This window comes from Leptonychotes weddellii, chromosome 10, assembly GCF_054177405.1.
Source record: "Leptonychotes weddellii isolate Sample4059 chromosome 10, ASM5417740v2, whole genome shotgun sequence".
In the NCBI taxonomy this organism is placed as follows: Eukaryota; Metazoa; Chordata; class Mammalia; order Carnivora; family Phocidae; genus Leptonychotes; species Leptonychotes weddellii.
The window spans coordinates 14,893,786-14,917,249 of record NC_138378.1 but is presented as its reverse complement, the minus strand read 5'-3'; the positions used below and the strand labels follow the sequence as shown (position 1 = coordinate 14,917,249).

At 52.5% G+C, this 23,464-nt stretch overlaps 1 protein-coding gene across 10 annotated transcripts in view; it reads left to right on the top strand.

Annotated features, from left to right (window-relative positions):
* Window positions 1–16,891, top strand: part of L3MBTL1 (L3MBTL histone methyl-lysine binding protein 1) — a 40,433-nt gene extending 23,542 nt beyond the window's left edge. For 2 of the 10 annotated variants that reach the window (XM_081832753.1, XM_081832755.1), the window contains 13 exons: window positions 236–340; window positions 1,257–1,392; window positions 1,703–1,794; window positions 3,007–3,158; window positions 3,559–3,635; window positions 4,125–4,210; window positions 4,396–4,506; window positions 4,981–5,095; window positions 5,946–6,045; window positions 6,234–6,431; window positions 6,522–6,571; window positions 10,470–10,627; window positions 11,056–13,121. In XM_081832753.1, coding sequence (XP_081688879.1) covers window positions 236–340; window positions 1,257–1,392; window positions 1,703–1,794; window positions 3,007–3,158; window positions 3,559–3,635; window positions 4,125–4,210; window positions 4,396–4,506; window positions 4,981–5,095; window positions 5,946–6,045; window positions 6,234–6,431; window positions 6,522–6,571; window positions 10,470–10,627; window positions 11,056–11,397 — 1,722 coding nt within the window. In that variant the 3' untranslated portion in view covers window positions 11,398–13,121. Of the gene's footprint in view, window positions 1–235; window positions 341–1,256; window positions 1,393–1,702; window positions 1,795–3,006; window positions 3,159–3,558; window positions 3,636–4,124; window positions 4,211–4,395; window positions 4,507–4,980; window positions 5,096–5,945; window positions 6,046–6,233; window positions 6,432–6,521; window positions 6,572–10,261; window positions 10,628–11,055; window positions 13,122–14,280 lie in introns of those variants that run through there. The other 8 variants (XR_014149076.1, XR_014149077.1, XM_081832758.1 and 5 more) reach the window with 8 other exon arrangements.
* The last annotated feature ends 6,573 nt before the right edge of the window (window positions 16,892–23,464 follow it).

Below are 23,464 nucleotides of genomic sequence, written 5' to 3'. Positions count from 1 at the left end.
ATGGCCTGGATAAGGGGGAGACCTTAAGTCCAGCCCTGACTTAGCCCGCATTTTTCAGAGGACCTGGGAGCTAGTCTGTCCTGCTCTGAATCCCTGCACTGAAGATCCCCAAATAAGTTACCCCTTTGGTAATACTAGGCGGGTGGGGCCTAAAGGCAGCTCCTTCACCCCAAGCCCACTAGGCAAGGATAAGGCTGGATGGAGGCTGGGTCCTCCCCAATCTGTGCGTTGACAGTACCAGGCAGTCACTCATAATAAGAATGGCTTCAGACCGGGCATGAAGTTGGAAGGCATCGACCCTCAACACCCGTCCATGTACTTCATCCTCACCGTGGCCGAGGTGAGCTGAGGCTTGTGCCCGCATTCTGGCGATGTCTCTTTCGGTAGACTGACGGGGACTGCTGGGGGCATGGAGGGCCTGGCTTAGATGAGGGAGACGCTGCCCTGCCCTCAGAAAGCGCACAGTCTGTAGGGGCTTATGGTAGAATACACAGAAAGCTAAAAAATGGAACAAACACCAAAGTACTGGGCATGGTGACATTACTGAATGGTGTATTCCTCTGCTGGGGGAGCCCGAGGAGGAGAGATCCTGAGGGCAGGGATGTTGGTGTGCGTCCAACCAAGGCCTTGTCCTCTAGGAGCTCACAGCATGGGAATCAGTGAGATAAACACATCAGTGACATGCCACGGCGGGGGGCAGGGGGTGGCCAACAGATGTTGAGCAGGGCAGCACCGAGGGGGCAGAAGGAGCTTCATAGAGGAAAGTCCTCCTGCCGAGACTTGAGGGATAAGTTGTGAACGAGTAGGGTGTTCCAGGCAGAAGAAGCAAAACGAGCAAAAGTACTGGGGCATGGAACAGGGTGCCAAGTTCAAGGAGCTGCCATCAGCTTGGTGAAGTCAGAGCAGTGTGTGAGTGGAGAGCGGTGAGAGACGGTAGCAGAAGGAAAGGCCATCAGGGGCCCTGAACAGGCCTAAGCCTTGGTAGGTGCCCTTGGGGTTCTGTCCAGGGCTCAAAAGGGCAGGAGGATGTCATAGATTCCACCTGTCTCACACCCAGAACTCAGGGCTCACGGGTCCTCAACGAGGGATGGGAGAACACGGGGCCAGGTTCAGGATGGGGGGGAAGAGTGGTGGGCTAGGGATCCTGCTAGCATTCGAGACCCTCGAGACCACCAGGCTGGGCCAGGAAAGGTGAGGGAGAGGGAGTGGGTGCCTGCTGGCGTCCGAGTCCCTGTGGTTCCCCGTCATGGGGCTAGGTGTGTGGCTACCGCCTACGTCTGCACTTTGATGGGTATTCTGAGTGCCATGACTTCTGGATCAATGCCAACTCCCCTGACATTCACCCCGCTGGCTGGTTTGAGAAGACTGGGCACAAGCTGCAGCCCCCCAAAGGTAAGGCCTAGCTGGATTGCTCACAGTGACCTGCCCTTCTTCCCCGTGGGTCTCCCTTCCTTATTCCCTGTTCCACCGCTAGCCTCTCTTCATCGAGTCCTACCATGACTAGGCCCCAGGGCTTCTGCTTTGCCCTTTCCCTTTGGGTTTCTACCCAGGTCACGTCCCACCTCAGCAGGGTTTCCCTGGGAAGGCGCTTGGGGTTGGGAGGTCCTTGGGCCTTCCCGATTCCGGGGCTTCAGTGTGGGGCACCCTTGCTGCAGCCCAGCCCCTGTCTGCACGGCACTCTCTTCCCCCCTGAGGGGCCCAGGTTACAAGGAGGAGGAGTTCAGCTGGAGTCAGTACCTGCGCAGCAGCCGAGCTCAGGCCGCCCCCAAGCACCTGTTTGCGAGCCAGAGCCATGTGAGTGCCCCGGAGCGAGGGCGGACCCCACCCTCTGGGACCGAATCCCTGCGGCCGGCCAGGCTGTCCTGACTCATCAGGAGAGAGCTCACCTACCAGTGCCCTCAGCTTTGTTCTGGCCTCTCCCACCGAACAGCCGGCCGAGGGCCAGAGGGGGAGCTGGTTCTAGGTTCCGCGCGGTTTCCCCCTCCGCCCTACTGCACAAACCCTCTCCTCCGAGCACTGCTGCGAGTCCCTGGCCCACCAGCTCAGCCCGGGCACTGGGATGTCCCTGTTCTCATTTCTTGCTTTGGTTTGCTCTGCAGATCTTGATTGAAGGTCCAAGCCTCTGTTCTGGGAGCTGCTTTTTCCTTCCCTTTGACCAACACCGCAGCTCTCCCACTTAGTCCCAACACTCACTCCTTGTCCCCTTCTCTGTTCAAGGCAGCTGACAGCTTTATCCAGCAGTTAAAGTAGCTCCTGATCCCCAGCCACGGGTCTGAGAGACTTAGGGAACCCCCATTAAAGTTGTCACCATATCAAAAGTGCAGGATCCCCGTGGGTCGGAGTGTCCCCGTGCCGCACAGACAGGGACACTTACTCCCCCACCACAGTCTGACCCCAGGTTCCCAGGTGATTGGGGCCATTCTACCCACTATTAGGACAGGGAATGCAGTCTTGTAAGTCAAACTGTTTCATTCCTGGCCCCACCATTGACTAGCACTGCGGTCCTGGGCAAGTTACTTAACTTATAAAATGGAGATGATCGTACCTCTCTCCATAGGGTTGTAGTAAAGGTCAAGGGGGAGACGACAGCTTTTGAAGCTTATGCCTGACAGATGCCCTTCCTCCCCTCTCCCCAACACCCCACTGCTGACCCAGCTAGCTGCCTCGGTGCAGGCTAGGGCCAGGCTCGTCTGGGGAGGGGAGGCCTGTGCTCACCCTGGCAGACTCCTGGGGAGAATGGGTAGCTTCCTGCCTGTCGCTCAGCTTCCACCACAGTGAGGCTGCCTGTGAGCACGCCTTGGAGACCGGAAGCTCCCAAGGGGCTCAGGGCTGGGGGTTAGGATTCTGCCCTAGGGGGACCCTCTTTCTCAGCTGACTTCTCCCCTGCCGCCCCACCCCACCCCAGGCATGACTCCTAGAGAACCTACTCCTTCCTGTGCCAGGGGGTTCTGGGTTCGTGCTAGCCAGCCTGGGCCTGGCTATGGCAGATCCTCTTCTTGCCCCCAGAGCCCCCCACCCCTGGGCTTCCAGGTGGGCATGAAGCTGGAGGCGGTGGACCGCATGAACCCGTCCCTCATCTGTGTGGCCAGCGTGACCGACGTGGTGGACAGCCGCTTCCTAGTGCACTTTGACAACTGGGATGATACTTACGACTACTGGTAGTGGGAGGGCCCAGAGTTGGCCTGGGGGTGATGGGGTGGCCGGGTCCGGAGGCAGTACTTTCAGACCTCAGGTGCCACGTGGCCCCTGCCTGGTCCTGACATTGATTTTGGCTCCGGGGTATCACTGGCTTTGATCTGTATCCTAGGAAACACAATGTGATACTAGTTGTTTCATCTAAAAATACCAAGGTTAGGATGAGCAAGCCACTGTGTCTCATGATTCTCCCTTCGACATTATGGGAGTCCTGGAGTTTGTAGTTAATGCTGCAGTGTTCGGACTTTTTTATCAGCCATCGGTGTAGCTGTCCCTAAGCAGCAGAGTGAAGGAGGGCACTGAAGCCGTGCTGCCATCATCCTCAGAGTGTCACTCGGGACAGTGAAGTATTCTCGGTTTCAGGTGTGACCCCAGCAGTCCCTACATCCACCCGGTGGGCTGGTGCCAGAAGCAAGGAAAGCCCCTCACCCCTCCACAAGGTGACCCTGCAGCCTGAGAAAATGCCCCTTCCTGGGCCTGGCCCCACAGCCCTCCCCTCCGATCCCTTAGCAGTGCCTCCTTAGCTGGGTCTCTAGGATCTCGGTGAGGGGATGGAAGTGTCCTGGAGCCCCATCTTCTTTGCTTGGGAGTTGAGAAGTCTTTGATGTTAGGAGAGACCTGTCAGCCCCCGGCTCTGCTGAGGTTTAAGGAAGAAAGTTAAATCACCCCCTCAGCACAGGAGCAGGGGTCCAAAGCAAAGAAAGTTTCCGATGGGGCTGGGGCTGGGGCTGGAGCAGCGGGGCCAGGGAAGGGGAATGGGAGCCAGGCTTCCCAGACAGCCCTGTGAACTGTGGGGTGGTGATGTGCTTGGTTCTGGCCAGCACCCCTCTGCCTCAGGAGCCTCTGTCGGGAGCTGGCTCTGGTTGGGGGGGGGCTGTACCCCTTCCATGCTCCTGGTCCCGAGACATTGTTCTCATCCTGTCCTCCAGACTATCCAGACCCTGATGGCTTCTGTTGGGAGAAATATCTGGAAGAAACTGGGGCCTCTGCTGTGCCCACCTGGGCCTTCAAGGTGGTGAGTCAGCTCTCTCTGCTCCTAGAGCTGACCTCTGGGAAGGCATGGAGCACTCGGCCAGCCAAATGGAGTGCTCCCCACTTTGGCAGGCCACAATTTCCAAGGCACGGCACTTGGGCTCCCCCTCCTTGGGGCCTCGGCTCCACTGAGCTGGGCCTTGGCCTGAAAGCTGCTGTCCCCTGCAGCGGCCCCCACACAGCTTCCTGGTCAACATGAAACTGGAAGCCGTGGACCGCAGGAACCCAGCCCTGGTGCGCGTAGCCAGCGTGGAGGATGTGGAGGACCATCGGATAAAGGTGGCCCCGGGCGCCTCGGGCTAGGGGAATGGATAGGCTGTTTGGGCAGGAATTCTGTAGACTGGTTAGAGGTCAAGGGCATGGCATGAGCCAGACATTAGGGAGGCTGCAGGTCGTAGGAAGAGAGCTCTACACTCGAGGTTGAAGAACTTGGTCTCTCTCTAGCCTCATCTGTGACGTATCTTTGTGGGCTGGGACCAGTCATTTCCCCTCTCTGAGCCTATCAAGTGGGCCTGATGACCCTTGTCCTGTGCCTGGATTGATGGAAGGTGCCAGTTACTTAATGAGTGAAGCCCTTGGAAAATGTGGTGGCAGAGGCGGGTTGTTGTGAGGTTGGCCCCTTGGTTCTTCCATCCAGAATGTTGCTTCTGACAGGCCCCAGGGACAGGGAGAGCCGCCAGGAGCCTGGAGGACCTCCTGGCTGAGCTGGGTTCCACGAGGAACGCCTGACCTCCAACGGCCTTTCCTCCCCAGCTCCACTTTGATGGCTGGAGTCACGCCTATGACTTCTGGATTGACGCCGACCACCCGGACATCCACCCCGCGGGCTGGTGCTCCAAGACAGGGCATCCCCTGCAGCCTCCTCTCCGTGTGTACCCTTAGGACACTCTGACCCTTTCCTACTGATGTCCAACCCAACCCCATGAGCTCTGACAGTCCCCCTCCTATAGCTTGCCCAGGGGATTCTGACCGACATGCACAGGTGGGCTCTAGTGCCCACAGTAAGCTGTGGGATTCCCCCATCCTCCCTGCCTCAGTGGTCTCTGCTACACTGAGCCACACTTCCAGCTTCCCCAGCTATTGGGTTTAGGGTGCTGAGCTGGACAGGGGCAAGCTCACTTGGGATCATGAGCCTCAGAGGGAGTTATGCACCTGGGGAGTTCCCTCAGCATCCAGCAGAGCCTCACAGAACAGACATTATGTTTGCTAAGGAAACCAGGTTCCCTTAACTACAATCCTGGTCCCTGTAGGTGGGGTGGGAGGTCAGGTCATCGGACCACCCAGCTCCAAGACACATGGGGTATTGATCCTTCTCGATTATTCTCCAAGCATGAGTAGGGCCTAAAGCAAGTTACCAGAGCCTTGACAATGAAACAGGGAAGCACACAGGGTAACACAATTGTGCCTGGTGTGGCTTCTCAGCTGCTGTGCCCGCTCCAGCTCTGAGTTGATCTTCTCCCCCAGGGCTCTCCTCTCAGAGACAGGACATCTAGGGTTTCAGCAAAGGGTATGAGAGCCAAGCCCCCATACCCCAAAGAGAGGCAGATCCTCAGTAGCAAGAAATGATGTCACAGTCTAGGTTAGGGCCCCGCAGTTGGGGAGCTAGCTCCTAGTGCTGAGCTTCCCCATAGAAACTGTTCCTGCCCTCCCTGCCCTCCATCCCCCCATCCCACCCCCAACCCAGGACCCTACGCTAACTCTTCTTCCTGCTCCGCCAGGACCCAGAGAGCCCAGCTCTGCCTCCCCTGGGGGCTGTCCCCCTCTCAGCTGTCGGAGCCTGCCACACACTAGGACCTCCAAGTACAGCTTCCACCACCGGTGAGTGAGGGGCTCCTGCTAAGAGACCCTCGGGCATTGTTCAGGGAGGGGCTTTCCTACACCTCGGGTGCACAGCCCATCAGGGCTCCCCAAAACACTCCCGAGTGGGGCCAGCGCTGGGAGGGGCTCAGTGGGAACAAGTGGGGATTCAGCCCAACTTAAGCCTTCTTCTTCTTCCTCTTGCCCAGGAAGTGCCCCACTCCTGGTTGTGATGGTTCCGGCCACGTCACAGGCAAGTTTACAGCTCACCACTGCCTCTCGGGCTGCCCACTGGCTGAGAGGAACCAGAGTCGGCTGAAGGCGGAGTTCTCCGACACAGAGGCCTCGGCCCGTAAGAGGAACCTCGCGGGCTTCTCCCTAAGGAAGAAGCCTCGCCATCACGGCCGGTGCGGAGGGCAAGGGTGCAGGGCCTCGTGTCCTCTGGGGCCAGGCCAGGCACTGATTCCCTGCCACGGACCCGGTCCCTCTCTCTCCAGGATTGGCCGTCCTCCAAAGTATCGGAAGGTCCCGCAAGAAGATTTCTCGAGTAAGTCCTGACTCCTCTACCCCATGCCCTTCACAAAGTGTTCCCAGGGAGTGCGTGGTAACTGGGGGGAGGAGTCACGAGGGGAACCCGAAGGGGGCAGCTGGTGGGGAGGCCGCCTCTTGCTTTCGGGTCCTTGCAGTGGTGAGAGCACAGGGGTGCCCTCGGGTTCCAGCCCCACTTCACCAGAGCCCTTGTTGGGCCTCTCTGGGCCTTGGGTTCCCCACTGTGTGGCCGGAGGATGCCCCCTAGCCCTGCTCCTCTCGATTCTAGGCCTCCTGGGAGGGAGGCCTGGCTCTCACTGTCTAGCTGTGTGACCTTAAGCAAGTCACTTAATATCTCCGAGTCTGTCTCATTTGAGGATGTGAATAATACTTCTTTCAGGCGTCAAGTACCTGAAATAATAGTACTTAGCAGTAGTCCTTAGCAGTAGTTTACTGAGCACCTACTGAGGGTCAAGCACTGTCACAGGTGCCTTACGGACATGGCCGCTGACGCTCACGGGCATCCTGGAACGTGGACACCATTCTCTTCTGCTGAGAGAAGAGGAATGGGAGGCTCAGGGGTGAAGTCACTTGCCTTCTAAGGGGCAGAGCTGGGATTCAGACTCGGGTCTGATGTCTGCTCTGTGTGCTGGTATAACAGACTGAAAGCACCTAGCCCAAATGTCAGCTCGCCCCTCCATCTCCTTTGTCTTAGCTTGGGTGCCACAACCAAGTACCACAGACTCCGTGGCTAACCCACAAAAGTGTATTTTCTCACACACACGTACAGAGGCTAAAAGTCCAAGATCAAGGTATCCGCAGGGTTGGTTTCTTCTGAGACCTCACGCCTGGCTCGCAGGTGGCCGCTTTCTCGCCGTGTCCTCCTGTGGCCTGCCCCCTGTGCCTGTGTGCTCCCGGCGTCTCTCTGCGCATGTCCAAAATTGCTTTTCTTGTCAGGACACCAGACTGGATGAGAGCCCACCCTAACGGCCTCATTTGAACGTAATCACCTGTTGAAAGACCCCGTCTCCCAATACCCCTGACCCTTGAACGACAGGGGTTTGAACTGCGTGTGTCCACTTGTGTGCGGATTTTTTATAGCACAGTACTATAAATGTGTTTTCTTTATGATTTTCTTAATAACATTTTCTTTTCTAGCTTCCTTTATTGTAGGAATACAGTATATAACCCATATAACATACAAAATCTATGTTAATTGACTGTTTATGATATTGGTAAGGCTCCCAGTCAACAGTGGGGTATTAGCAGTGAAGTTTTTGGGGGAAGTCAAGTTATACATGGACTTTTGACTGCGTGGGGTGTTGGTGCCCCTCACCCCCACATTGGTCAAGGATTAAATGTATAGTCCCATTCAGAGGTACTGGGGGTTAAGTCTTCAACATATGAATTTGGGGGGAACACAGTGAAGCCCATAGCATGCTCCAAAGGGAGGGACAGGGTGACTGAGCCTTCCATTGGGTGACAGATTCACGGCTTCCACCACCGGCACAGGGCCCGACACACAGCAGGAGCGCTAGGGATCTTGCCTTAGTTGAGTTGAATGCCCATGGTCTTAAGGCTAGAAGAGACCATGGGAGATCACCTGGTTCAGTGCTCAGTTTGTGGACAGGACTTAAGCTCTTCCAGTTCTTCAGGAACAGTCTCTGCAACCTAGACTATATAGCATGGTCGTTAAAAGCACAGCCCTGGAATCAGACGGCCTTTTACAGGCTGGGAGACCTCGGGCAGGTGACCCCCCTCTCTGAGCCTCAGCTTGCTCATCTGTGCAATGCTGATAATATGCCCACCTCAGAAGGTGATAGGGGGCTTAAATGAAAAGGTCAAGTAAAGGGCTTAGCACCAGTACCTACTGGTATTATTAGCCCTGTGTGTGGCCGACCTCCTCGTGCTGCTGCTCCAGACTCCTCTTGGTGGAAGCAGAAGGCACTTCCTGCGCCTTCAGGCTTGAGTGAGGAGGAGCTTGGCCAGCCTCTCAGCCCTCAGAATGAGGACTTCTGGGGACGGGACTATAGTGGGCACCTTTTCTATCCGACTGTGGGACACCTGGCCAGCTTCCCGTCCAGGGCCAGGTTCTGACCACCAGGGGGCGCGTGCCTGTGTGTTCATTCCAGAAGCATCCTGAGAACTTGGGAAGTTGTCTTTCTAGAGACTGAGGCTATGGCGGGAGAGGGTGAGGAAAGGCTTACCCAATAATAATAATAATAATAATAATAATGCTATAGGCTGAATGTTTGTGTCCCCCCACAAATTCATATGTGAAACCAAATGGTATTAGGAGGTGGGGCTTTGGGGAGGTGGTTAGGTCATAAGCGTGGAGCCCTCACAAATGGGATCAGTGTCCTTATAAAAGAGACCCAAAGAGCTCCCTTGCTCCTTCCACCATACGAGACCCAGCGAGAAGTTGGCTGTTAGCCAGGAAGTGGGCCTTCACCATATACCGAATCTGCTGCTGCCTTGATCTTGGACTTCCCAGCCTCCGTGACCGTGAGGAATACATTTCTGTTGTTTATAAGGCCAAAGAAACCAAAAACCCAGCAGCTTCTGACCTGCCCCTAGTTGGCTCGCAGTTCGATAAAACACTCTGCTGCCCGAGAGAGCCCCCATCCCATGCTCTGGGGAAGAAAGAGAAGGAGCAGGGCTCCCTACAGCCTCTTGGCCTTGTCCCCCAAGACCCCTCCGCTGGTATGTGGAGAACCAGAATGGCCTCAGAGGCAGGAGGCCAAACCTCCTGTGGCCAGGAGATGGCCAGGAGACGAAGCGCTGGGCGGAGGCTGCCCGGGGAGAGGCTGCTGGTGCCGCTGGCGGGCGCCGAGAGCTGGCTGAGCGGCGCACGGGAGCGGCTTCCTCGTGGGGCTGGAGGCTGGGCTCCTGGGGTCCGATGAGCAGGGATGGCAGCAGGCAGGAGGAGCTGCAGAGGGCGGCGTGAGTGGGTGGGGTGGGGGGGAGATCCTAATAGGATCCTGGAGGCTCTGTGGGTGGTTGCGAGGGGCAGAGTCGGGGCGAAAGGCCGAAGCTAAGGGGCCGAAGTCAGGGCAGGACCGTCTGTGACGAGAAGGGGGCGGTGGCGAGGGGCGGCCTCGGGTCCAGAACTGATGCCCAGTGAACAGCAAAGAGGCAGCTGTCTTGGGCTGTGGGCAGAGAGAGGCAGGGCAGGCCCCGTGGGGCAGGGGCCACATGGCTCAGGGCCTGCCGAGGCTGGCGAGGTAGGCCCGGGCCAGGCTCGTCAGAGCGGCCAAAGGGAGTTGAAGTCCAGGCAGGTGAGCGCCGGCCCTGGCCAAGGAGGAGGCCCCGCAGAGCAGCGTCACTCGTGAGACCCCGTAGCAGCCGAGGCTGGAGGCCGGGAGGCAGGCCCCAGGCAGAGCAGCAGGCAGCGTAGGCAGGGGGCGGAGCGGGCTGGGGCGGGGTAGGGGAGAGGAGCAGAGCCGGACGCAGTGGCCGGGCTTGTGGGGGGCGGGGGGTTCCCACACGGAGCCCCCCCTGACTCAGCGACAGTTGGTCAAGGCCCCAAAGGCCTCAGGAAAAGGAGGGCAAACCGAACGGGCTTCTGCTGCCGGGGCTGAGCGTCTTGGCTGTTGGAGGCCATTCTGGTGCGGGGCATCTGGAGAACTGTCGGGAGTGCCTCAGCATCTCCTTGTGGGGCCCAGGGTGACGCAGCCTCAGAGAGATGGGGCTGGGTCCTTCCTCACAGCTGACTCCCGAGAGTCCATAAAGCGAGGGACTCACTTAACCAGGGGGAGCGAGCAGTGCATGAGGAGTCCCGTCGCCCTCCCTCTTGCCTCTGTGAGACCGTCACTCGGAAGGGGGCCGCGGTCCTCCCGAGGGGCGTGGGTACGAGCGGGCCTCGGGGAGCAGCTGAGTCCTCAGCATCGGCCTGCAGCCTCGGCCTCTGCCTCCAGCGCTAGCCGCCGACGCCATGCACCAGTCCCTCTTCCTGTCGGCCCTGTCGGCCCACCCGGACCGCTCGCTGTCCGTGTGCTGGGAGCAGCACTGCAAGCTCCTGCCGGGAGTGGCGGGCATCTCGGCCTCAACGGTTGCCAAGTGGACCATTGACGAGGTGAGAGCGAGGACCCGTCCCCGTTCCTGTCCCCTACTTTGCCCTCTCACCGCAGCCTGGCGGGAGGGCTCAGGAACGGCCCTGGTCAGGCAGAGGCGGTCGCTGCTCCTCACAGCATCTGCTGCCCCTCCAGCCTGTCCGCCGTCCCTCCTGGTGCCCGGCAGGGGCTGCGAGATGGTTTGATAGGCCTCCCCTGGTGGGTGGGGGAGGGATGTGCTGCTAGTTCCCATGCAAGTCGGGCGGGAGAGACGCTTCACCTGGGCCCCACCTTGCTCACCCAGCAGCAGAGATGCAAGGGTCCTCTTAGGCTAATAAGAAAAAGCGACACTGTCAAAGCCCAGAGAGCACCAAGTGCACGTGGGCCCACCTCCGCCCTGCACTCCCAAGCCCCTGTCCCCTTGGCAACACGTGCTTCTCTGGTTTCCAAGGTCTTCAGCTTCGTTCACACCCTGACCGGCTGTGAGGACCAGGCACGACTCTTCAAAGATGAGGTGAGGTGCAAGTGCAGAGTGGGGACAGAAGGGTCAGCCGCTGAGGCGACCAGGGAGTGGATGCCCTCACCAGCGCTGCCCCCTGCTAGGGAGGGCCTTCTGTTGTCCTGCCTGCGGGAGACGGGTCACAGTGACCCACGTCTCTGGGAAAAACCCGGTATGGACTGTGGCCCAGCTTGCAAACCCTGTGTTCAGATCACGGCAGGAAGAAAAATGCCTCTTGGAGACAGGGCTCCATTCACTCCTCTGCTCTCTGCCCAGCCTGTCTTCCAGACCTAGCTCACTAGGGACAGTAAGTTAAAGTGGCTCTTGAATGGCGTAGGTCTGCCTTTTACTGCAAGGATCCTAACATAGACTTAATAGCAAGACCCCAAAGCTTACCAAGGATAAGAAACAGTGAGTCGTACATAAAAGAACCCTAGCTTTACAGACAGTGTGGGTGTGAATCCCAGTTCTGCCAGTTTGAACTCCTTACTGTGTCTGAGTCTGCATCTTCTTATCTATAAAATGAGATAAAATGGGATAACGAGGGCTAAGATGATGACAACCTTGCAGGGCCGTCGTGAGCATTGGAAATGATGAATGGATCATTGTACCAGAATGTCTAGTATAATTATATCACTAGCCTGCTATAGAATAATACACAAATCCTATCACTCTGTAAGAATGCCTGGTACAGTGGGGGCTCAGTGGTGGTTCTGGCTCTTAATAGTCATCCTTAAGTAAAGAACTTTGTCGTGACTCTCCCAATTTACACAGTTTGAAACTGGAAGGGACTTTGGAGTTTGTTTAGATCTTCCTTCCAAAGAATACACACATCCATCCCCCATCACCCAGGAAAGCATAGTCTCAGCGCCCCGTAGATGCCCCCTACAGGTCAGGCGCCCGTAAGAAAGAAGTCTGCTCCTCTCCCCCGAGAAGAATCTCTATCCAGACCCAACACGGCCAGTTCTTCATAGTATCCTTGCGTGGCGGAGGATAACCCCACCCGCTCTGGGTGCTTGCCTCCTAGGCTGGTGATCTTACTGTAACGTATGTGTTCAGAGCCGTATACCGGTTTCAGATGCCTTCTGACCAGCACAGAACATGCTGGTGGAGTTCTCCAGTACCTGCTTTTTGGTTTTGTTTTTAAAAGGACTTTATTTTTATAGAGCAATTTTAGATTGACAGCAAAATTGAGAGGAAGGTACAGAGATTCCCCATCAACCCCCCACCGTGACGCATGCACAGCCTCCCCCCCTTATCAGCTGCACTCACCACAGTGGCTCGCTGGTTAGAGTTGTTGAACCGACACCCAGATGTTTCTTAATGGAGATAAAAATGTACATGGAGCAAAATCCACACATCCTAAAAGTACAGTTCCACGAGTTTTGTGAGATGTATGCACCCTGAACCCAGTGCTTCAACCAAGATATAAAACATTCCCATCATCCTGGAGGGCTCTTTCTTGGCCCCTTTGTCAGTCCCCGCCCTCATCAGCAGCCACTGTTCAAATTTCTAGCGCCGTAAGTTAGTTATACCTGTTCTTGAACTTCACATAAATGGGGGTAGAGCTTTTATTCTTGGTGTCTGTCTCTTTTCACTCTGTAATGTTTTTGAGGTTCATCCGTGTTATTGTGTAAACCAGTAGTTTGTTCATTTGTATTGCTGAGTAGCGCTCCATTTTATGAAGAGCCCACAGTTCTGTTAATGGATATTTGGGTTGTTTTCTCTTCCCCTAGATACAAACCCTATATATATATATATATATATATATATATATATATATATCTTTTTTCTTTTTTTTTTTTATCAAAAATTAAGTTTGCACTAGCTTCATTATAACCACATCAGACCAGTTTGGAGGTCATGAAAGTCCCCAAGTGCCTTTTATATCAATTATCCATTATAGTCTAACCGCATTTTCCAGTTTGTTACTTGTACCACTGGATTTTTTTTTTTTTATTAACCTAATGTAAAACTTTACTTTTATCCCTATTAAATGTTATTTTGTTGGTTTCATAGTCTCATTGTTTTAAATCTTGATTCTGTCATCTCTGGTATTAGTAAGCCTTTCCAGTCTCATACAACTTATCATTTGATAACTAAGGCACACCTTCACCACACCTGTTTCACGAGACGGAGCCATGTGGCACCCATTAGAGGTCTTCCCTCCATGGCAACAGTCATAAATCAGTGCTCCCTGAGTGCAGTGGTCAGCTAGCCACAGAGCCACGCGAGAGTTAGGTGCTCCAGCATCCTCCCCTTGTCAGAAGAAGGGCTCTCTCCCCCCAGGGCACCTGCTGCGTATCTCAGTTCAGCATGGTCTGGGGTACAAAAGCAGTGGCCAGCAGGGGCACAGACTGCCAGCATCAAATGGAGTCTCAGTGGGGAGCAGGACCTCTGTGAGAGCTGAGGATGGCCCTTCCCAGGATCTGGTCCATGCTCCAGGGAGGGGCCTTTGTCGGGCTGAAATGATACATTCAGACACACACGTCAAGATTCTCTCCCCCGCCGGGACACAGACCAGTCATTCGAGGGATGTGTCATGAGTGAGAAGTTAGGGCAAAGCAGATGGATGGTCTCATGGGTAGTCAGTCTGTCCAGTCTGGCGGTCGGCCCTGTTGGTGCTAAGGAAAGTCTGCCCAGATTCAGACTAAATCACTCTGCCGTCCTCTCTCCCCCCAGCCCCCCCGGCAAGAATAGCTCGTAGGTGACACTGTGTACATCACACCTCATCCCCAGCACGTGTCCCCGGTGTCTGCCTGTTGACCTGCCAACAGCAAGGACACTGACCCGGGGCTTTGTGGGGGAAGCACAACAGCAGATGTTTGGAGGCTGCTGTCTGTGGGGACTCAGAAGACGTTAAGCACATGCACACTAACATCAGACCAGGCAGCAGAAAGAAAGAGAAAGAGGATGTGTGTGAACATGGGGGAGCCAGTGGAGATCTCTGTCCTTCTCTGTCCCCATCGCTATCTTCCTTTTTTCCTTTCTCCTTCCCTCCTTTCTCCTTTTCCTTCCTCTTCCCATCTCTCTCCTCCTCCCCGCCCCTCATGCAACCTTGACCCCGATTCTCTTTCTCCCCTGCCCGCTCCCCATGCATACCCCACCTCTCCGTCACTCCTTCCCACGGCCCTCTCCGCCTTCTCTGCCTTCCACCTCCCTCTCCCAACCCCTCAGATGATTGACGGCGAGGCCTTCCTTTTGCTGACACAGGCGGACATTGTGAAGATCATGAGCGTCAAGCTGGGTCCAGCCTTGAAGATCTATAACGCCATTCTCATGTTCAAAAACGCCGATGACACCTTAAAGTGAGTGGCTCAGGGCTGGGCTTACCTCCAGCCCAAGCTGGGCCTCCCTGTGCAGCTGATGCTTCCTTCCCAACTTGAGTTCCTCATATCCCACCCATACCCCCACCACCCTCTACGTCTTACCAGGGGTGGCCCTCCTTCCCTCCGGGGCTGCTTCCTGCAAGGTACTTGGGAGTCCTAGCCCCTGAGTCCTGGGGCTCATCTGCCACCAGACACACCAGTGAGGGTGTGACTGGGCTGGGGGAACATTACCGGGGAAGTGGATTGGAGGGGCCCTGCCTCTAGCCACCCCACCTCTCCAGCTGACTTGTGTGATCACCAAAGGGTCTTTTTCTTAGTGGTTAAGGACAGTCTGGTTGAACAGGAGTCCCCCGGTTAGAGGCTCATTTCTCTTGGGCCTCTCTCCATGCTTTTCTTTCCTTGGTTCCGACCAAGAAGTGACCCAGCCACAAACATATGTACTCATTCCGCTGTCTGGTTTCCTGGGCTGGGCCCCCAGCCATGGCCCTCCCAGACCCCACTGGCTCTTCCCCCTTAGATGGGTAAGCTTCGGAAATAGGTTGTCAAAGGATCCGCTGGGAGTCTCTGGCTGCTTTTCTCCCTTTCGCCCGGAAGCGGGGGATTCCAAGCCAAGATGCCTTCCTGAGCATGCCCTGTGCTGGATCAGCTGGCATCTTGGTGGCCCACGCCAAGCCCCGTTTCCAGCAGAGTGGGTGGTTAGAGCCTGTTTTACCTGTGCAGGAAAGGTTAAGGCTCCACATATGTTCCCCATATGCCCTTCCTGTATCAGGTGTGGGGAAGAGGCAGCCCAAGGGTGTGTCAGACAATCTCGGGTCTTTGGCCAGAGGGGCAGCCTCAGCAGGCGTGATGGTCCCCGAAGCTGGGCACGGCATCCTTCCCTGCAGCCATGGACCTCAGCCAAGGTATTGCCCCCCGGGCTGAGGACCCCATGCCTGCCAGGCCTCCTGCTGTGGTCTAGCACACATACCTCACAACATCACATTCGACCTGTCCGTAAATGTCTTGCTCTTGAGGAGTCTTACAAAGTCCCCTTGAAGTTGGAAGTTGGGAAGGTGAATTCTTCTGTCTTTGAATCCTCTGTGTCCGTGAGCTGTGAGCCTTTCTTACCACTCTCCCTTTGCAACGGCCAGCCAGGTGGCCTGCCGGGGCTTTGGGACTTCAACCTTTCTGTCCAAGTGGGGGCCTAGCCTCCACAGAGCCACTGCCAAACCAGCCAGGGTGGGGCAGAGGCAGAGGGCCCGGCAGCAGCTGGCCCCCCACGGAGGTGAGGGGCAACCGCCAAGCTCCCTCCCGTGGCCCCGGGTGCTGCCAGGGGCCTGCAGGGTACAGAGCCAGGCCCGTTCCCTCAGTCACGTGATGTGTGTGCCCATAGGGCACCCTCAGAAGTGTCGAACAGGTGCATCTGTGAGGCTCAGCGTTGGGAAAACGTCAAGGGCTATTACTGTTAAAATATGAAGCATTAGCTTTCCCACAGAAGCTCTGTTGACTTCCTGCCGCAGCCCAGTACGGGACCCTCTCCCACATGGGCCCCCGCGGCTCTGCAGGGCAGCCAGTCAGCCGCCCCGCTGAACTCCCACAGGACTTCGGATGCCCCTGCCCTTTCGGCCCTTAGAGGCAGCTCTGAGCACACCCTTCCTGGGGAGAAAGTGGGCAGGCCCTGCCTCTGGCTGAGGCTCAGCTTTACAGAGGTTCTTTGGTGTCCCCTTGGCCAAGAGTCAGGAGGAGCCCGTCAGCGTCTGTCCCTTGGTTCGCTTGGGTGGTGGCAAAGCTCCCCAGCTCCTTGGCCGGGTCTGCTCCTCTTTGAAACTGAGGAGAAACGGGCATTGTGGTGTGAGGAGAAGGCAGCGAGGCCGCGCAGCTGAGCCGCGGGACCTCCGCACTCCCGAGGAGCAGGGCTGGGGCAGCGGACCTGCCGGCCACCCTCTAAGGCCTACCTGCGGGAAAGGCAGGCTGGACCCACGAAGGGCCTCGCGAGAAGGAGGCCTCAGCACTTGCCGCACCAACGTCAAACTCTTGGGAAAGAAACCAGAAAAAAGGGGGAAAGCAGTGTGCCCTCCTGCCCCTTCTCCCCAATCCTGTCCCCAGAGGAGATCTTCACACGCTGACCGCTGACCGGGGTGCAGGTGAAGGGAGGGAGTCGGGGCCAGGGCCCTGCTCTCAGCCGCAGCTGCGCCCAGCCCCAGCCCGGCCCTGGCTTAGGTCAGTGAGGACCTTTCTATTTAATTTCTGAAGCAGAGAGAATGATTCCAGAGTTTGAAAATGAAGCCTGTTTGCACTTTCATTCACATGCACTTTGGTGGAATTGTTTTTGTACTTTTCTTGTGTGTGCGCGCGCGTGCTCTAAGAGAATCCTCTGGTTTAAGATAAAGTGACTCTTGACTCTTGAGGGAGAAAAATTTACAAACTGTGGTGTTTTGTCAGTGTATTGAAACAATATAAATAAACTTTGAACATCTGGATGATATGCAGTCAGAGTCTGTTTCTATTTTCATGATAAAACATCCAGAAAACACAAAATGAGTATCAATAGTGCCATTATTGAAGAGAATAAAGCATTCTCTTTGTTGTTAGGGGGTCCTTATTCTATTTTAAAGATAAGAAACAAAGGATAAAGATAAATTGGTATACTTGTCTACACTGAGAAATATAAACAATGGGAACCCCCGGAACAGTATGAATAAGACCTGATCCTTGACAGTTTATAAATGGACAGGGGCAGAAAATCCAATGAAATCCTCCAGTTTTTATTTTTTATTTTTTTAAAAGATCTTATTTATTTGACAGAGAGAGATAGGGAGAGCAGGAACACAAGCAGGGGGGAGTGGGAGAGGGAGAAGCAGGCTTCCCGCGGAGCAGGGAGCCCGATGTGGGGGCTCCATCCCAGGACCCTGAGATCATGACCTGAGCCGAAGGCAGACGCTTAACGACTGAGCCACCCAGGCGCCCCTCCTCCAGTTTTTAAAATAACATCAACCTTTCAGGTAGGAAATGTCAAGCTGAACGGTTAGACTTCGTTAAGTTTCCCAGAGACTGTGAACAAACGGAAAAGTGGCAGAAATGCCCTGTCCAATGACATCAACCCCTTTCTTGTCAATATCCTTAATTTCTTTGCCCTACTGCTCTTCCAGACTACTCAGCTAGAGTACCAACCACAGGGCTGTCCAAGCCCATCTTCTCCAACCTTTACCAGGAGGTTATCTGACTAAGCCGATTAGTGCCATTGTTGACTGATGGTCTCTGGCTTCAGTATGGACTCTCAGGGCTGCGCAGGAAGCAGCCGGGTTTTTGTTTTCCTTTGTTTTTTTAAAGATTTTTATTTATTTGACAGAGAAGGAGAGAGCACACAAGCAGGGGGAGGGGCGCGCAGAGGGAGAGGGAGAAGTAGGTTTCCCGCTGAAACCCCATCCTGGGATCATGACCTGAGCCTAAGGTGGATGCTTAACTGACTGAGCCACCCAGGCGACCCACAGCTGGGTTTTGAAGGGGTTACCTCTGATTTCCCTTTTCTTTTTTTTTTTTTTTAAAGATTTTATTTATTTATTTGAGAGAGAGAATGAGAGAGAGCACATGAGAGGGGGGAGGGTCAGAGGAAGAAGCAGACTCCCCGCCGAGCAGGGAGCCCGATGCGGGACTCGATCCAGGGACTCCAGGATCATGACCTGAGCCGAAGGCAGTCGCTTGACCAACTGAGCCACCCAGGCGCCCTGATTTCCCTTTTCATGCCCCTCAAACCTCCTGCCCCGTTAACCTTCCCTGTTATCTCAATATATGTGTTCATCATCTATATCACAGAGAAAATGGAAGTCATCAGAAGGAATACCTCCACCTTCCTGCCACCTCATCTGTCAGTCTCCTCCCACCCATATCCATCCTTCCTTCTTTCCCACCCATCGCAGTAGAAGAATTGATCCCTCCACTTGTGGAAGCCATTCCTCTACCAGGCATGGCTGCTATAACAGGAAAAGAAACATTGAGAGGCAAGATAGGACTTCTGGAAATTTAAAATGGATTGCAGAGGTAATGCAACACACGGGTTAAAAGATAAAGTTGATATTGCCCAGAAAGTAGAAGAAAAAGACAAGGAAATGAAAAATGGGAAAGAATAAAAAAATTAGAGGACTAGCTAGAGGTCCAATACACAACTAACAGAAATGCCAATAAGAGAGAACAGAGAAATTATAAATTTTTTAAAACTTTTTTAAAAAAGTAAATTTCAGAGTTGAAAGATACTAGTCTCTAAAACTAAAAGGTTACACTGAATGCCCAGCACAATGGATGTAAAAGGAATGACACTAAGCTACATTATTGTGAAATATCAGAATCATGAGAACAAAGAGATTTAAAAGCTTCCAGAGGGAATAAGACAGGTCTCATCGGAAGGAACATGAACCAATAGCATTGAACTCAATGGCAGTGCTGGAAGCGAGAGAGTGGAACAACGTCTTCACAATTCCAAAGTACAATTATTTCCACCCTAGAGTGTACCCAGCCAAGTTGTCAGTCAAATGTGAAGGCAGAACATTTTCAGACATACAAAGTTGCAAACTTTTATCTCCTACGAACCTTTCCTCAGAAAACCATTGGATGATATGCTCCATCAAAATGAGAGAATAAGGGACACCTGGGTGGCTCAGTCGGTTAAATGGTTAAGCGTCTGCCTTCAGCTCAGGTCATGATCCCAAGGTCCTGGGATCGAGTCTCACATCGGGTTCCCTGCTCCGTGGGGAGGGAGTCTGCTTCTCCCTCAGCTCCTCCCCCTCTCCTCCCCCAACCCCCGTTCATGCTCACACTCTCTCTCTTTCTCTTGCAAAAATAAAATCTTTTTTAAAAAATGAGAGAATAAGTCAAAAAAGAGGAAGATTCCAAAAGTGCAAGGGTAGTTCAAAATAAGTAAGTCAGTCTATATAATACACCACATTACTAGAATGAAAGGGGAAAAAAACGTGATCATCTCAATTGATGCAGAAAAGGCATTTATGAAAATCCAACACCGTTTCATAGTAAGAACAGAAAACTGGGGAATAGAGGGGAACTTTCTCAAAATGATAAAAGGCATCTACAAAAAACCCACAGCTAATATCATACTCAATGGTAAAAGACTTCCTGAAATTAGAACAAGACATGGAAACCCACTTCCACCACTGCTTCTCAGTATTGTCCTGGAAGTTCTCACCAGAGCAATTAGATAAAGGCAGTGAGGAGCACCTGGGTGGCTCAGTGGGTTAAGCGTCTGCCTTCGGCTCAGGACATGGTCTCCGGGCCCTGGGATCAAGCACCAGGTCAGGCTCCCTGCTCTCCCTCTCTTTCTCTCCCTCTGCCCCTTCCCCCCTCTCTCTCTCAAATAAATTAATAAATAATCTTTAAATTTTTTTTAAAAGAGAGAAATAAAGGGCACCTAAGTTCGAATAGAATAAGTAAAACTATTTCTATTCATGGATGACATGATCTAATATACAAAAAAATCCACAAGCAATCTGCTAAAGCTAATAATTTAAGTAAAGTTGCAGGGTATAAGATTAACACACAAAAATCAAATTTGTCACTTGTGTTTCTATAACACCTGCAACAAACAATCCAAAAAGGAAAGCAAGAAAGCAATTCCCGGGGCACCTGGGTGGCTCAGTCGTTAAGCGTCTGCCTTCGGCTCAGGTCATGATCCCGGGGTCCTAGGATCAAGCCCCACATCGGGCTCCCTGCTCCGCGGGAAGCCTGCTTCTCCCTCTCCCACTCCCCCTGCTTGTGTTCCCTCTCTCGCTGTCTCTCTCTCTCTGTCAAATAAATAAATAAAATCTTAAAAAAAAAAAAAAGAAAGAAAGAAAGCAATTCCCATTACAACAGTATCTAAAGGAATAAAATACCTAGGAATAAATTTAAAGGTGAAAGGCTTCTATACTAAAAGCTACAAACCATTGCTGAAAGAAATTAAAGAAGACCTAAATAAATTGAAAGACATCTATGTTCATGTCTAGGAAGACTTAAGATTGTTAACATGTCAACACTACCCAAAGTGAGATTCAAACCCTATCAAAATGTCAATGGCCTTTTTTGAGGAATGGAAAAGCCGATCCTCATATCCATACAGAATAGCAAGAGGACCCTAAAAGCCAAAACAATCTTGAAAAAGAACAAAGTTGGAGGACTCAGATTTTCTGATTTCAAAACTTGCTACAAATATAAAGTAATCAAAACAGTGTGATACTGGCCTAAGGACAGACATAGCGACCAATTGGAGAGAACTGAGAGTCCAAAAATAACCCCAAACATCTATGGCCAATTGATTTTTGAAAAGAGTGTTCATTCACTGGGGAAAGAGCAGTCTCTTCGTCAAATGGTGCTGGGACAACTGGATCTCCACATGTGAAAACAATGCAGTTACATGCCTACCTTATACCATATAAAAAATGGAACTCAAAATGGGTCAACTACCTAAATATAGGAGCTAAAACCATAAAACCCTTAGAATAAAACCTAGAGGTAAATCTTTATGACTTCGGAATTGACAGTGAAGTCTAGATGTGACACCAAAAGCACAAGCAACAAAAGAAGAAACAGACAAGTTGAAGTTCATCAAAATGAAAAACTTCTGTGCATCAAAGGACTTTATCAAGAAAGTGAAAAGACAACCTATAGAATGGGAGGAAATACTTGCAAATTATCCATCTGACAAGGGTTCAATATCCAGAATATATAGAGAACTCCTAAAACTAAACAACAAAGAGACAAACAACCCAAATAAAAAATGGGCAGAGGTCTTGCCTAGACCTTTCTCCAAAGAAGATGTACAAATGCCAACAAACACATGAGAAGATGCTCAACAGCATTTGTCATTAGAGAAATGCCAATCAAAACCACCATGAGCTACCACTTCACACCCACCAGGATGGCTGTCATCACAAAACTGGAAAATAGTAATTGTTGGCAAGGGTGTGGAGAAACCACTGGTTGGAATGTAACAGGTTGGAAAACAGGTTGGCTGCTTGAGGAGGGGTTTGCTTTCTCAAAAAGCTAAACCCAGAATTACGACATTACTCAGAAATTCCACTCCTAAGTATACACCTGAAATACCCGAAAACAGATACTTGTTGCCAGTGTTCACTGCAGCATTATTCACAATAGCCAAGAGGTGGAAAGAACCCAGGTGTCTGTCGATAGTCGATAGGTGAGTGGGTCTATCCATACAACAGAATATTATTCAACCATAAAAAAGGATTAAACAACATGGAGGAACCTTGAAGACATGATGCTAAGTGGGATAAGCCAGGCACAAAAGAACAAATACTCCGTGAGTCCTCTTATAAGAAATATCTAGAATAGGCAGGTTCATAGAGACAGAAAGTAGATTGGAGGTTACCAGGGGCTGGTAGGAGGGGAAATGGACGGTTATTGCTTAAATGGTTACAGAGTCTCTCTTTGAGGCATGAAAAAGTCTTGTAAATAGACAATGATGGTGGTTGTACAACACTGTGAATGTACCTAACGCCACTGAATTGTTCACTTAAAGATGGTTGAAATGGGGGCACCTGGGTAGCTCAGTTGGGTAAGCGTCTGCCTTTGGCTCAGGTCATGGTCCCAGAGTCCTGGGATCAAGTCCCGCATCGGGCTCCCTGCTCAGCGGGGAGGCTGCTTCTCCCTCTGCCTCTGTCTTTCTCCCCACCCCCACTGCGCTCACACTCGAGTGCTCTCTCATGCTCCCTTACTCTCTCAAATAAATAAAATCTTTTTTTAAAAAAACATGGTTGAAATGGCAAATTTTGTTAAATAGATTTACCCACAATTCAAAATTAGGAAAAAAGAAAGAAGGAAGGGGACGCCTGGGTGGCTCAGTCGTTAAGCGTCTGCTTTCGGCTCAGGTCATGGTCCCAGGGTCCTGGGATCAAGCCCCACATCAGGCTCAGCAGGGAAGCTGATTCTCCCTCTCCCTCTGCCTGCCGCTCCCCCTGCTTGTGCTCTCTCCCTCTCTAACAAATAAATAAATAAAATCTTAAAAAAAAAAAAAGAAAAAAGAAAGAAGGAAGGGAGGGAGGAAGGAAGGAAACATAGGATCCAAGAAACAGGACCTCCAACAAGGAGAGAGATGGGGATGCCTGGGTGGCTCAGTCGTTAAGCGTCTGCCTTGGGCTCAGGTCATGGTCCCAGGGTCCTGGGATCGAGACCCGCGTGAGGCTCCCTGCTCGGCGGGAAGCCTGCTTCTCCCTCTCCCACTCCCCCTGCTTGTATTCCCTCTCTCACTGTGTGTCTCTCTCTCTGTCAAATAAATAAATAAAATCTTTAAAAAAAAAAAAAAAGGAGATGAAGGGAACTTGCAGAGTGATGGGAAAGGAGGAGCCAGGTTGACAATTGAGCAACTGTCCAGGTGAGAAGAGAGGAATGTGAAAGTCTCCAGGAAGGATGGAAAACAAAACAAAACAAATGAACCAAAACTGTCATATTATTGTATGAAGAGGATATTTTCAGCTCTATCAAAGTTTAAGAGAGAATTGTCGTGTGTGTGTGTGTGTATTCAGTGTTTAAAACCGTCAAAGGAGACAGTATTAACTTTAGGAAAAGCAGAAGTGTGTGTTTGGATGGGTGAGATCTGAAGATTCATGTTCCACAGTAGAAAGGAATCCACTTGATAATGTTTAAAACCAAAAGGAAAAACAGGATAGTCATGTGATTTAGACAAGTGGAAGTAAATACCGAACAAAGCAGCTTTTAAAAAGTTGAGAAATGGAAAAGAAACTGATCTTTTTCATTATCTACCTCTTAGTCCTATTTGATTTTTTTAAAAGATTTTATTTATTTATTTGACACAGAGAGAGCTAGTGAGAGAGAGAGAGAGAGAGCACAAGCAGAGGGAGTGGGAGAGGGAGAAGCAGGCTTCCCGCCGAGCAGGGAGCCCGATGTGGGGTTCGATCCCAGGACCCTGGGATCATGAACTGAGCCGAAGGCAGATGCTTAACGACTGAGCCACCCAGGCGCCCCCCTATTTGGTTTTTTAAATTTTTGTACATTCATCCATTTCTAAAAAAAATTTTTTTTCCAAAAGAAAC